Raw genomic sequence first — 15,672 nt, forward strand, 5'->3', positions numbered from 1 at the left:
TGGGACCATGGGTCCAGTGAGCTGCAGAGCTTGGAGCAAAGGAGGAGTGACACCAGATGGCCAGAAATGAGGAAGAAGAGGCTTGGAGATGGAGAAATGTAGGAGCAGTGATAGTAGCAGACAGGGACCATGGGAAGTAAGCCTTTGGGTGTATAATGAGACATCGGAATGGCTCCAAGTCCATGAAACCACAAACTAAGTCACCGTTTGTAATTTTTTAAATAGAAGATATCTCTGTGATCTTATGGATTTGGAGGAATTTATTGGAGATGCTGTACAGGCACCATCTTTTCATTCCAGGGTTGTTGCACTTTCTTGAAAACTTGTGAATTCCTACTGATTAATTCAGCAGATGAGGCAGTCTGATAATCTTTCACACATTTGAACCTTTAGCCAAGTAGCATTTGTTCTTCTACAGAGACATCACAACAACATTTCTACAGCCTGGGAAGTAGTATTCCCCACAGTTTTACTTTTCATAGCCTTTGGCAGACTGATCTCATTATATACCCAGATCATACTGCAGACATGCAGAACTGCCTTAGCAAAACTTTTTCATGTATACTAATGGTTCTTAGGGGGTTTCTAGACACAAACTTCCTGTTAATTTATGGCCTCACAGCTTTCTAAAATGCTTGGTAAGAGGTGTTCTGTTTTTTTGTGTAATAGCAGGTCATGAGAATGACATGAGTAAACTATATGGTGCATTGCACAATTTTATTTAACAACATGCATGTTAACTTGAAAGTAGCCATGTTTGTGCAGGTACAGTAATGAGTGTGTGTGTGTGACTGTGTTTTATAGAAATAGTTCATTGACACAAAAATGTCTTTGGTAGAGTCAGTTGCCATCTCCCTAGGTAGGATTTAGTTTGAATTACTTCCTTTCCAGTTTCTTTTCAGATAACAAAGATACTTCCTGTTGTCTTTTATCACTGGAAATTGTTTCTCCTATTATTATTTGATGAATATTTTATAACTACCATCAGTGAAAAAACTTAATGGGTTCACTGCAAAGCACTTTTTTCCCTAATCTATTCCTTTTGCTGAAATTTCCCCTCTCACTTCTGCTCTTACTTGTATTTGACTGGTACTTCGTACTATTGCAGCAAGCTGCCATCTACTCGTTATTCATCATCTTCATTATTTAATTTTACCAGCAATGGATTTTGAGGGAGAAAAGGTGGAGTTTGGTTTTTATTTGATTCTGTATTCATGACGTTTCTAGTTTGTGTTGTGTAGAAGTAAGTTCTGTAACTTTATTAGTGGCCCAGAGATGATGGCATTAGCGCTTTCATTCATAAGGTACAAGGAAGCGTAGTACTTGGTTTCACATATCTGGTATTAGAGCAACAGTTTGGAGATGACTTGTTTCATGCTGAACAGTACGTAGTTTGCCAATTTTGCTCCCTGCAGAACAGGCTGCCTTTAATTTCAGATATCTGCCGTGCATTCCTGTGTGTCTAGGATATGTTGATAAGTACCAATGATGGCTCTCTGAAAGCTAAGAATCACTTGCTTAGGAGTTCATGGCCTGTAAAATTGCAGTAGACAACCCTGCTTAAGGGGAGGGAGCAGGGAAGCAGTAATGATTTGGCTTCTCTTATCTGTTCTCTCTGCAAAGAGGAAGTTAGCAATTACTTCTGATGTCACAGTTCTGCCATCCATTGAACTTAGCTCATCCTCTCTGCTCTTCTCTTTCTTTTTTTTTTTTTGTTGCTTTACCTATGTTTGAACCTCAAGGAGAAGTCCCCAATTCTTCTTCTTTTTTTTTTTTTTTTTTTTTTTTGGTGGTGATTCTACCTGAACCCGAGCTACCATGAATCATATCCAGCAGGGCTGTTGCGTCTACAGTAATGATATAACAACCAGTTGTGGGGAGCTTTTGGCAGGCATGGGGAACACTTCTTTATTCTTATCACCTTATTGAACAGATCTTTTTGGAGGTTGGTTTTTTTTTATATTTTAATAAGTGCTACATATGCAGTGTATATGATCTTGCTACTGATTTTTGTACAAAGTCCTTCTGTATGGAGTACTTCTTTTTTTTCTTTTTTCCCTCCCTGCCCATTATTTAGGAAGGAAGTAGCTTGAAGAATTCTTTTCTTTAAAAGAGAATTGCTCTAATTAAATTTCTTTTCAGATGTATATCTTGCAAGTCATTTTAGAAAGGAGTATATTTTGAGAAAAGGTGTTCTGATACAATTAAAGAGAAAGTTCAAGGTAAGGTTCATGCAATTGAAAAATATAAAGGAGGATGTATTTATTCACAGCACTGTTAGCTTACATGAGGTGGTATTCTCATTACTATTTGTATTTTGAAGGATAAAAGCTTTTCTAATACAGTTGCTGTGCTAACTAGGTTTCTGAAGAATAATTTTTATAGGCTTTTGTTAATTTGAGCAGGGCTCATTAAACAATATTAAAAGGAGGTAACAATATAATACTGTAGTGCATATTTTCAGAAGCGGTTTCTTGAAAAATGAGGCAAAAAAAAATTTTTCCTTACAACAGTTTTTCATTTATGGTGGGTTTCATGGACTGTACACTGTATTATGGATGCTAATAAAAATTAACTATGATTGAATATTTAGATCCGACATTTCTGCTTAGTTACTCTTTAAAGCAAAAAATCTCAGTGTACAAAATTCTTTATTCTGTAGAGACCCGTACAACATTAAAAAAGTTAAATGAAGCCAATACTTATTATGAAGAATATTCAGTTTAACTTTTTTTCCCGTAGCTCCAGTTATAGTCCCAGAAGATCTGACAAAATGTTAAAGCTATGAAATACCATTAAAATGCCATTTAATGTGTCAAGGGAAACTTTGTTTATTTTTTTCTCAGATAAAAAGACTTTAATAAAAGCTTTTTCCTCTGTAGTTTTTGCAGGTTTTCAAGTAGATGGAGAAGGCTGTTGCTTGCAGCAGATTATACCAGATGCACAGTTGCCTAGGGATGTGTGCTTTGTTTGCTGGAGACAGGTCTTACCGTCTTACCTTGAGGCATTAAGCTGAGTCTGTTAGACAATGTAGGTAGTGATTTTTATGCTTTGAGTTAGTGGAGTGTCACATGGCAGTGTGATAATTTTAGTAGATACATAAAATAGATTTTCTAACTTGGGTATGGAGAAATAGGTGACCTCTACTGTAATTTTGCAAAAACCTTAAGTATTTACCACTGAAAGAAAAGAAGGATTGCTGATTTTACAAATGTGTTGCTGGTTTCATTCCTTGTTTAAGAAATATGCTAAATTAGCATTTCATCATAGTTCTTTATTCATAGCAATTTTATTAAGGAAGAGATTAAAGGATTTGCCTGTATATTGTATACCTTAGCCTGCAATAGAGGACCAGTGAGGCTCTGTAGGATAAACGCCTGAAGACTTCCTGAAATTCCCACCAGAAGACGACTGAAAATTTTATGGAGATACTTAGTGCATTTATGTTAGATAGGATGTAATGAGCATAATGCATTTTCCTGTTACTTCGTACTTGCCTGTGTATAGGATATTTAATCTGTTCCTTCGAAATACCTCATGCTTAGAGCAGTAGCCAGCACAAGATATTTGGGAAGATGGCCTGTGATCTCCTTTAATGTTACGATTCCTGTGTTATTTGAAAGACAAATCAGATTGTCCTTTAATTTCAGCTGTAATTTATAAACGAATTTCTCCATTTCATCATTACAAAGTGAAAATTCTGAGTGAATAGGGGAACCACTTGTGGTACTCAACAGGTTTTACAAATTTTCCTTCATTAAATTTGCATCTGCTGGAGACTTCTGTATTATTCGGTGCAGCATCCTTGTTGTGCATGTTGAACATCACTTTCTCTAATGCATTCAGCTTGGAGGCAGCTCAAGCAAACCAAAGAGTGTACAATTGTATAAACAATTGTGTGTTTTAGATAAGAGAACCTTTCTGAAGATACCCTGTGACTATCCTACTCTAACATAACAGCGAACACTTCAGGAAGCTATGTATTGCGGGGAAAAAAAGAGATTTACAAGGTTCCAGTTTGACAGAAGTCTGCCAGGAGGTTGTGATTTAGCGGGCAACTATGAAAGGCAGTTCTTAGAGCAATCCATATCATGTGAGACCGATCAAATCTACTAAAATTGTTCAGTCCTTTTCTTTATTATTCTGCATGTTTAGTGTAGTAATTGATTGGTTTAATATGTTAATGGTTGATCTTCAAAATTAAATGAACATTAACAGGTTTTGCATCCCTTTTTTGATTATTTTTAGTACCATTTTGTACGCAGGTGATAACTTTTGTTCAGTACTTCCTGTAGTTTCAGGATTCAGGGATGGCTTAATATTCAGTATTAAATTTAAAGTGAGTCAAAGTATTGCTAAGGAAATGAACGGTATTAACTATTTAATCTTAATGTTAGTGTTATAGTATCAAAGCTAAGGAATTAGGTAAGTTAGGTAAGTTAATATTCACATAAATATTTATCTACTAAAGGCAAACAGTTCAAGCTTATTAATAAAATAATAAATATTAACACAGTCTTTTTTTTTTTTTTTTAGGAAAGCCCAAGAAGGTAACAAGAAGGTGGTTCTAGCAGGCTGCGTTCCGCAAGCCCAACCTCGTCAGGACTATCTGAAAGGCCTTAGTATTATAGGGGTATGTATCTTGATCAATTGGAAAGCTCTGTAATGTTTGGAAACAGGATCTTGGGTTCAGGGAAAAATACCGTGCTCAGAAATCAGAAGTTTTCATAAAGTTTTCAATGTCAATAGGTAGGCTTTGCTGCCTTTCTCTTGGAAGAAGCAGTGGATAGTTTGATACTTTTGTTAGTCTTGTGTTACACTGCACTTAAAGCCTTCTTGTGTCCATGGAGATTTGCTTTGGCTGTGGGGTGAGGGGGAAGGAATGGGATACTGGGACAGATCTGAGTTTCAGTGCTCTGTGTAGCCTGAAGGGGAGGGGGCGAAGATATCCATTACCACACTCTTTAATATATCACAGTTAATTTACATTAAGACAAAGGAATACATGCTTTGTTAAATTTGGTGAAAAAAATATAAAAGACTGGAGCATATAAATTACACAGATACAACTGAGGGCTTATTTTTTACTTCACGCTATTAAGCAGAATGGCAAATGAGGATGATTATTTTGTTGAAATTTGAGGCAGCCTGAAGAGTTAATTTGTCTGAAAGTGAACTGTTAAACAGTTACCAAGCTTCACCTTGAGTGTAACCAGAGAGCTTTTGGCATAATTCAGCTAGTAAAGTGCTTTCAGGATCCTTTGGGATGAAATAATACTGTATAACTGAATCAGCTTGGTAAAATTGAAACGAAAATCTGGGACACATTGTCCCAGCATAAGCTAACAAGGATTCTTCATCGTTTAAGCTTTTACGTTGAAACCAGATGAATTTGTAAAAGGCATGTTTTTGTTGAAACACTTGCTGGATTCGGTGTGTGAATCACAGGGTGAAGTTGTCCTGTATTATGCAAATCGGAGCAGGTGACCGTACAGCATCTTTCTGGCATTAAAAACGTAGAAAAGTCAACATGTTTTTACTGCAGTGTGATGAATTAAGATCAAAACTAAGATTTTAAAGGCACAACAACAAAAAAACTCTGAAGCTTTTATTGTGTTTAGAAGAATTGCATACATGATGCAGTTGAACAAAGTAATTTAGAAGTGAAGTCATACTTTGTTTGGAATTAGGTAGAAGATGGCTTCATTAGCTGATGTATTCAAATTCTTTGTAAAGATAGGCTCTGTGCTATTTAGTAGCCTGTCTAATTACTGCTGACACTCAGAATGTTTTGTCTTCCCCCAAAACTCTTTTTTCCTCAATTGTGATTCTCAGCTACATGTTAATGCTATAAGTTAACTCAGTGCTCATAAATGATGTTCAGGGGCTGTAAAATGCCACATTATTCTGTGTAGACAACAATGCATTGTAAGCTACAATTTGGTGGAAGAAACAAACTTTCCATTACATTACATAGTCTTATTTTACACAAATATATGAGAGGGAATTTTGCTGCTCTGTAATCTCTAAGACTCCAACTAACTAAGTGCAACTTAATTGACATGGCAGGATAGGAAAAAAAAGAAATAAATGGTGAATGAATTTCCTCGTGGCTCAGAAGAACATAGGTATGTGAGCTGTAATTGTTCAATATAATGAGTATAAAGATATCTTAGACATATGAAGACAGAGGTAGAAAGTATATTACATGGTTATCCTTTGACTATGACTGTGATTTGATGTTTCATTCTTGGAGAGTCCAACTTCAGAAACTTGGGGAACCCAAAGTTTGTTTGTTCCCCCACCCCGCCACATTCTCCTTTTAGGTAATACATGCTTATGTGAAAATTAACCTCTTTTCTTCATCTTAATTTTGGTACCTGGAATCAGTGATTAATGAAAATATTGCAGTTTTGAGTTTTTAACTGCCAGATTTCTGTTTAGCATTTAATAAGACCATTAATGCAGTGTTCCAAGTACTGAGATTTGGACTTGAAAACATTGAAACATTTATCTTCCTGATAAACATACTGTCTGCTAACTGTCATTTTTATGATTATAAAATTTACTGTGCTTTAGGTAAAGGATGTTTAGGCTCAAAAAGGTCTTGATCTTTAGGCGTAACCATTAACAAAAGCAAAGCTAGGAGCAAATATTGCCTGCATTTCCAGTTTGTGTATATAAGATTTTCTTCTTGTTTTACAAAGAGTGTGTGTGAGGGGATTGACTATTTTTAAAGAAGAGTTAATATCTTACTGCTCTTAAAATATTTTTGAAAAGCAGTTTTGACAGAGCTGGGAAAGAGGAAATGTTCTGTTGGCAGCTGGATACTGATTAAGCTCTAAAATTTTAAACATTAAGACAACAGTTGTGGAAATCTTGCTTTACTGCCAGGTTGGTCTCATTTTTTGTTTCAGCTAACAGATGGTTGATTTATTGTTGATTATGTAAGCTGTGCTTTTTTGCTTTTTTTTTTTTTTTTTTTTTTGAACAGTGTTGTCTGAGAATGTGGTTATTTACTATTGCTAACGATTATAACTCCTTTGGGATGGCTTTATAAAGACAAACTGTGTCAGAGTGCTCTTGCTCATCTGGATATGACAAAGGAGGAAGTTGCAATGTAACCACCAGTGAAATTCTAGTAACTGAGGGCTTGTTTTGATCTGTATTTGGAAAAGGCAATACTGAACTTGCATTGTTGGATTTGGGAGAAGGGAAAGAAGGGCAACTTCATATCTCTGAAATAGAGACTTGTCATTTGTGATCCTGCTGTGCTTTTCTGTTTCTTTAAAGCTATTACCACCTTTTTAAAAACAATATAGGTTGGGAAAAGGAAACACGCTGTGTATGAAGTAAGCCATAACACCACACAGCAAAGATAAAGGAACTGTTTCCAGGGAAGGGGGAAGTTCTTGGCAGGAGTAAACTCGGAGCATGTGGAATTTAGCTACTGCTTAGCTGGGAGGTTAGAGCTGCTAGTTCCAGAAGGGGAAGCTAACCAAGGAGGGCCAAGGGATGTACCTGATGGTGAAATCCAGGTTCTGCTGCTTCTGTTCTCATCCTTCCTCCTTCTCCTCCTTCCACATAACAAACCCTGCCAACCCTCATCACACTAGTGCTTGCTAGCAGTCCTACAGGGTAATGAGCGGGAGCTAGAATACATGAGATGGGAGCCTGTCCTTGCAGGGTTTGAAACAGAATATTTTGAAGATCTGTATAGTTTCAGAAACATTTTAGGTGTATTATAAAGCTGCATATTTTCTTTTTCTGGGCTTCAGTTTAATTTGTGGTAAAGAAGGCCCCTTGTTATACAGGTGGAAAGATGCAAGCAGTAGTTAGAATTTTTCTGCATGTGTCAGTCAAACACTACAGTTTTGATAGAATATGAAGTGTACACAAAACATGTCGTGGTGCATAATACAGATTCACAGCCATTTACACCCAGGTGGTTTCCATAGCTTACTCCTTTTCGTTTTTGAGCAGAGCACCCATTTCAAACTCAAGTGCACATGGTATTGCAAAGAGAAATATCAACATCCATAGTTAGAGCTGTCCCTCACTTTTCATTTTAAGTTGCTGAAAAGAAGGCTATATATCTTTGTCTAGACTGATTGTTTTGGGGGGGGGGGCAGGGGATGGAGAGGCAGGAGAAAGGAAGGGAGGGAAAAAAGGGAATGAAAGGTTTAATAAATAGGTTAAATTCAGGGATTCCTCAACGGGTGTAGGTAGCTATAGTATTTTCTAATTCTGAGTTGCATACAGAGGGCAACCAGACCTGGTCCCAGTGATATGTTGAGTGGTTGCAGTGGGATGAGGTGTTTTGTTTCTTTGACAGTTGTCTAGGGTTTTAAGATATTTGGTGTCTGAGTGTTGCTACATGTGGGAGCCCTGACCCATTTGCTAAGGGTCCACAGATCCTATATGCCTCACAGTCAGGTGCACCTGTACATTGAAGTCCTCAGACCTACTGGACACAAGTGTAATATATCACTATGCGTACTAGAAGCAGGGGGACTAATGCACTTACGTATCCTGTTAAAGACATACAATAGCTCTGCAGATGCATGAATCCCCTAGCTTCCTGAATAAGAATGTCAACTCTAAATCCTGCTTCCTTCCCCATCTTTCCCAAAGACCTGGCATCATAGCCCAGTTGTCTTCTTCCTTCTGCCATAGGCCCATTCATTTTCAAAGGCAAGGGTTTCACCCCATTCTCTTGTCTACACAAAGTGTATCCAGTTTCACCAATCCCTTAATCCCATTTCTGTTGCCACACACACATTCAGAATGTGCAGCTCTGATTTGCTGCAGGCTCTTTGAACCTGAAGCGGCTGCTTCCTGGAGAAACATACTACAGTCACGTAAATTTCTGTGCAGGGGCTCCTTGTATTCCCTGTAGCTCCTAATAACGCTTTTCTGTACCTGGTCTACTCTAAGACAAGCTTAGATACTTTTTATTTTTAAATATCTACTTTGAAATTCTGGAATGTGATTTGTGGAAGCGTTGAACACTCCCAATAGCAACGCACTTCACTACCAGCACTGCTATAAGATGGATAGCTTGGTATAAAATGCTAAGTACATTTTAAAAAAAGGATTAGGCACTTGGCTTCTCAAGTTGCACAAAAACTGGTATAGACTTTAAATTTAATGTGCCTCAGTTCTCTATTTGTAAAGCTCTACTCAGTGAATTGTTTTAACAGACCTATTGTGAATGAAAATCAGAGTAATCCTACCAAAAGGCCAAATTCATGTACATTCCTACTGTAACAGTGTCCTAAATCAGGATAATATGTTGTATTATGTTTTTGATGTCATTTAAAGCTGTTCAGGTCATAGAATTTCAATGACATTTATAAAACAGAAATAATGATACTTACCTACCTTGAAGTGTTTGTAAGGCTAAACTACATCAATGATTGCAAACCTCTCTGTTGCCCTTAAAAACTAGAGTGTTGTATAAATACTAATGTCCAATGTATATTTCATGGAGGACAAAGTTGATGGAATTTTGTATTGAATGGTTTGAAATGGCAGGACTTCTCAGAGGGCTTGCTGAAAGCCTAGGGAGCAGATGCAGACTGTCCTTTTGTAACTTATGGCCAAGAAATTGGTCAGTTCTAGCTCAGTTCTAGTTCAATCAGTGCTATGCAACTGGTTGGCTTTGGCTTTTACCTTGCTGTTATTATTTATTCAGGTGTGATACTTGAGCCTGGGAGGTCAGGAAGGGATTGCATTTAAGCACCAGTTTTCAAACTGGAAATTTGGTGTGTAAATAGAAACTGTTCCTTTCTACAGCAGTTACATCTTGTCCTATGAATCAAAAGGGATAAGAATTACCTTGGATTAATATTGTATTTAAACTGTGTCAAAGTGGTAATAATAACCAACTTTTCACATGTTTTTCTGGGGTAGTCTCCTTCCCTTTAACGTCTCTGTGCAGTCTTCTCTCAAGACACCTTCTTAAATCAGGATTTTGTCCATTACCATGGTCAATATTATTCTAATTCAGCAAAGGTTTTAAACACAGATGTTATCCCACTGAAGTAAAAGCATCTGGTCACATGCCTTTGAAAAGTTGCATGTAAAGGCCTGGATTTATGCTGCTGAACTAAGGTGTTGTAATTCAAGAGCCTGTGTTGCTCGACTCCCTTTATGGTCAATGAAGATAGTTATCTCAAAGATAATTCAGATTTTAGAAGGTTTGATCTGGCTTTAGAAGTTGTGTATCTCCCTTTTACTGACTTTAGAGGGAGGAGAGGTTGAGCAGGCTTTTAACATCTGACATCCAACTGAGATGCCTAAACGAGGTGGGATGAAACAGAATTGGTGAACTGGATTTGAAATCTTTACCTAAGATTGTTTTATCTATGTAGCAACTGATTTATTTCTTATGTCCATGAATGAAAATTAAAGATAGGTAGTTTTTTTCCCTAGATGAGGAAAAAAGATTGTTTTACTTCAAGTAGTTACATATATGTACCTTCGCAGTTGAGGTATTCGCAAGCAGCTAAGTCCACACAGCTTTTGTTTCAATAGCAGCCTCCAGCTGTGCAGGCAAACTATTGCCCCTTTGCTATATTCCAGGTGCCTTGCCCTCAAGTTCTCTCAGCTAGGAGTCTCCCTGGCTTGGATTTTTTGTTTTGCAGGTTTTTTCATTCTCAGACTTCTAAATCTTCAATACTTCTAGTCTTTTCTCTCTTCTAATGCCATTGAGTCCATCACTGGCTTCAAGAACTTTTGCTGATAGTCACTTGCCAGTGTTTGAGCTTTCTCATTGCTTATGTCATCCCAGAGAAATTTGTATCTCTAGGACATTCAGTAGCAGTGCCAGAGGAAGGGTCATTGGTGCAAATTCCAGGTGTATTTTCTAGTGAGAGTTGTAAGCTGTCCTATCAAAATCAGGAAAAGCTTTAATGAATTCTGTCTTCAGATCTTCCATGGTAGAAAAAAATTTTCTTTCCATGCAGAAGGGAAGCAGGCTCTGATGACAAACTGCATTTGCTTCAGGGGAAGACCCTGAGAAGATCATTTGTAAAGAGGTCATAGCTGCCATTTCTAACTAGCTGTGGTAACTTTATCAATACTTGTGAGAGTTGAGACTCATCAGAGCATGAAACCACAAATTTGTTGACCAAAAGGCAGTTGCTGATGGCAAATGTCAGAAATCTCATACTTTGTCTCTGATTCTGATTGTTGCTGATTCTGCTGGGTTAATCCCCGTGCCTATGGGAAAAGCAAGATTCTTCAGCCTGGTGATGTGCAACCTTTGCAACCGTTTTCAAGAAATGACACATCAGACTCAGTAATTATTCTTTAACCTTGTGATTTGGAGGCATCAAATAGTGTAATGTAAATGTGCATTCCATACTCACAGGTTGATGTATAGCTACGCTGAGAATATAAAGCTAATTTGAGACAAACTGCTTATTTGAACATCAAGATGCTTTCCAGCTCCTACAGTAGTTGTTTCTTTTATCACCTGATAGGCACTCTCTTCTGAAATAGAGAAACTTCAAGTTACAACACAAGGAGATATTTTTCTAATGGAATTGAAATGCTCACTTTGTAGGATTTAATCCCCTTCAAATGGGATGGGAATAGAGTCATTGTGTAACAGGCAGTGGCATAATTCCAAAAAGCAGGAGCACCTCAACAACTGGCAAAGGACAAGATGCCTCTGGTGTAAATATGCTTCCTGCAGCTGACTCCATCTAAAATTATCTCTGGGCTGTGTTAAGAGGAGAGAAAACTCATACCTTTTCTTTCATCATGTGGGCTGCCAGGAAGCCTTATGCATTCCCACCTCTTGCAATACATAGTTGAGCCAGCCCTTTAATGCCTTCAATGGTTCAGTTTGAGCCAAACAGCCTTTCTGTGATGCCTTAGATGCCCCCTTAGCAGACTCCATTAAAAGATAGTGTGTTTCTTCAGAAAATATTGGACGTTCATGAATTGCTTGTTTCACAGCCTCCCTCTGTTTTCTTAGCCACCTTCTATTTTCTTATCATGGCTGCAACCACAGAGAGAAGCATGAGAAGCACAGGCTTCTCCTTCAGAAAAGACCATTAGGGCATTGTATATCTTCACTAAAAAGAGTTAATTACTAGCTTTTTCTGAAGTATAGCGCTTCTCGTTGTCCATCTTTGGTTGCATGGGACGTCTGCTCCTATTGCTTCAGAAGGAGATTGGCTCAAATCTCTTGACCCACAAAAAACACTTCTGTCCATACTTCAATGGATACATAGAACTATTATACCATTATTTCACTGTGAATCAGGACTAAGTCTACTACAAGTTTCTACCATTTTGTCTTCCCATAAGTCAACAGAATTTTCACAGAGGTCTTGGCACTTCCCCAAAGAGACACTTGGAAAGAACTTACTCTTACCTTTATGCTAAGTTCATACATATGCTTTCCTAGATAGTTTCTGAAGTGTTCTGAGGCTCTCTGAGTCCCATGGAGTGCAAAAATCTCAGAGTAAATATGCAGCTTCTTACTTAACTACCCTAAAACATTCAGAGTTTACAGGAACTCTGTTAGAGGTTTTCTTTCTTCCAGAGTTTCGTATGTGCAAAAGAGTTTCAGGATGCTAGTTTTGCTTCTGAGACAGCTCAGGTCATGTCTGAGCACTGGGAAGAACTTGCGTGACCATCCTCACATGCATGCCTGTCTGCACTCACCAATCACCTAGTGTGAGACTGCAGACATAACACATTACAAGCATGTCTATGGGCTGTTTACATCTAGCAGTCATCTGTTGAATGTGATAATGACACTACAAAGGGAACTGGGGGGCTTTCTCTGTTGATGACAAATGACAGTGCGTGTATCTGTATACTCTTCCTGCTCCTGTGGCTTTTGTAACTGGGGCTCAGGCAGAGATCTCAGTGCTCGTGTCTCCCAGGGGGATGCTGGGCTGCCCTGGGGGTCCAGTGGGGCAAAATGCAAGTGACTTGCACTTGCATGTGCAGGGGTGACGTATGGCTTCAGCCCTAGCACAGATCACCTAATGCCTCCCTTGTGCTTATATGAGAGGGATCTCTGAGTAGTACTTATGCCTAGCAGTGATCCCAGCAAGAAGGTTTGTAAAGTTTTTTCCTGGTCTTTGCTTCAACTTTGCTGTAACTCTGTCCTTGTCCCTTGCTTCTCCAGCCATTTTCTGCTTTGGTTATCTGCTTCAGCCCTACCTCAGCACCTTGGGCCCTGCTTCTGCTTCTGTCCTGTATCAGTCTCAGTCCAGATTTCTGCATCAGCCCTGATTAGATTCTTTTTTTTTTTTTTTTTTTTTCTGCTCAGCTTCCTGCTTCAGTCTGCCCTTGGCTTTTGTTCTACCCAAGACCTGGTGGAGAACCATTTGTAGTGGACAGCAAGTCCACCATATCTATGTTTATACTAGCAAACAAGATCACATAAAATCAATGAAGTTAAGTATAGTGCGTCAAGTATGTCTAGTAGTAATGCACATGCTGTCAGTCCTGAAGATTCAGGTTATTTCAGACTGATTGCAAAGAAATGATGAGGAATGGTGTCTTTTCCCTTCATACACCAATAAGAACTTTAAGCCCATGCTTCATGGACTTCTGGGTGTTTGTTGTTGATATTACTGAGTCTCTGCTCAAAAAGGTTTGTGGATGTCTTTGACACCACTCCTAAACAGAATTGTCCATAAGGGGAAATGTGGTGAAAGGAGTCCTGCAAGGCTCAGTAAAGCCAAGAAAATGTCGATACTAGGACTTTGTGATTTTTCCTTTTTTTTGCTTACTGTTTTCCTTTTCTTCTGAATAAGAATCCCAATAATCCTTCCCTCCTCTCATTTCCAGATTCAGCTCAGTTTTACTTATATATTTTTACCTTCATAATTGAAAATTGGAAGCATTCAGTATTTTCTTCAACACTTGGGACTTTAGCCAAACAATTTCCATTAATTTCAAATAAAAAATACTTAATATGGTTAATAACATAAAAGGTAGAATAAATATCCATTTTTAGCCTCTGTTCTAGTTGCAGTTCTCATCCTCTCTGGGCAGTTCAATTTTAATTACTTACATCAAGCATCTTCTTGACAGATAGATTCAGAAATATTTATCCAGTAACATGAAAATATAATATACTGTTTGGTTTTTTGCATGTCTTTATTTAATAGGGGATTCAGAGCTATGCAAAAATTCCCTAGATTTCAAATACAGGAAATAATCGTAGTTGGTTCAGGTTACAAAGCAAACAGTTTTCTTTTTTAAATGCTTATGAACTTAAGTTTAGTACTGAGATATGTAGCAACAGTATTTTAGGCAATGTATTTGGCACAGACTGTGTTTCATGTCTGTATTTATAGTTATAAATGCCTACACTTCTGCTTTTAAGTTGCATTTTTTTAATTAGAAAATTTTTAATTAAATAGAAGGGCATTGGTAAGTATCTTAGGTGATAATATGTAAAAGGGATATATATAATATATGCATGTGTTCCATACAAATGTGTGTGCTTTATTTACATGAATAGGTTGCTATACAGACATATATCTAAAATATGCACTTGCTTTTATCCCAGAAAAGGATTTAAATATATTTCTCTTCTTTTATAAAATTATTAAAATGCCAGTCTTAGTGATACTTCAAATAACTGAATTTCTAGAATTTGTAGTTAATAGTCTATATGCAGAGATGTGAAGTGGCAGAGATTTGTGTTTGGAAAGATTGTATTAATTTTTATTTTTTTTAATGCGGAGGTTAGCATGGACTTGATCCAGCACCCAGACAAGATGATGAACAGACTGCAGTTGACTTTAATGAGGAGCTCTAGATCAGACACCAACTACAGATGAACTTTTTTTTATCTGTTATTAGACTGATTGGAAAATGAATATGAAATACAGATGATTGTGCAGACATTTGTTTACAGGAAATGACAAACCCAGTGGTTTAAGGGCACAGAGACTTAATAGCTTTGATGCAAGTTATCCAAGTTGCAAGCTACTTTGTTGTAGACCAGGTTCTGCTGGTGCGGCCTGTACAACTTGTGCTTTTGTGTTTGCTTTTGAAACAAAACAGAGAAACAATTGCCAAGGAATTGGCTGCAAAAATAATATACAGCTTAGACAGTAGGTGTTTAAAAGTCAAATTGTGGAAAAATTGTAAACTAATTTAAATATTCAATATAGGTTTTCTGTATTTTGTTTTCCTGCATTATATGTGGACATATGTGTGCAGATATAGCAGACAGTACATAGAATATGCCATTTGGATGAGAGTTGTAGGAAGAACATCAGCTTTAAGAATTTGTTTTGAATTTGTTGAGTGACACCAAACCAGCAATTTCTTTTCATCGTTAGAGATGCTGTGTCATGGTTGTCCAATATTATTCTATCTTATGTGGAAAAACATCAGGGATTTTCCTTCCATTTGCAAAAACTGCCTGCAGGGCAGTGTCTTATCCCCCTAAGCTTGACCTTGACTGCAGTATCTCTCCCTTCCTCTCTGTATCCTGCTCCTCTATCATCGACCCTCACAACACTCTCAGCTCCTTCTTGCACCCTCGGCTCCTGGGGCCTGTAGGCTGTGGGGAGGAGGAGGAGGAAGAGGAGGCCCATGCTGTGACCTTTGAGCCACACATGTGGCCTGGCCAGGTGACCACTGTCCCTCAGCTACCGAGCAGCCCACATGCAGCAGCTG

General features: G+C 37.9%; 1 protein-coding gene across 5 annotated transcripts in view; it reads left to right on the top strand.

The window, feature by feature from the left end:
- Window positions 1-15,672, top strand: part of CDKAL1 (CDK5 regulatory subunit associated protein 1 like 1) — a 447,236-nt gene that overhangs the window by 145,478 nt on the left and 286,086 nt on the right. For all 5 annotated transcript variants that reach the window (XM_067290903.1, XM_067290904.1, XM_067290905.1 and 2 more), the window contains exon 6: window positions 4,537-4,633. In XM_067290903.1, the coding sequence (XP_067147004.1) occupies window positions 4,537-4,633 (97 nt within the window). The remainder of the gene's footprint in view (window positions 1-4,536; window positions 4,634-15,672) is intronic.

This window comes from Apteryx mantelli, chromosome 2, assembly GCF_036417845.1.
Source record: "Apteryx mantelli isolate bAptMan1 chromosome 2, bAptMan1.hap1, whole genome shotgun sequence".
Classification (NCBI taxonomy): domain Eukaryota; kingdom Metazoa; phylum Chordata; class Aves; order Apterygiformes; family Apterygidae; genus Apteryx; species Apteryx mantelli.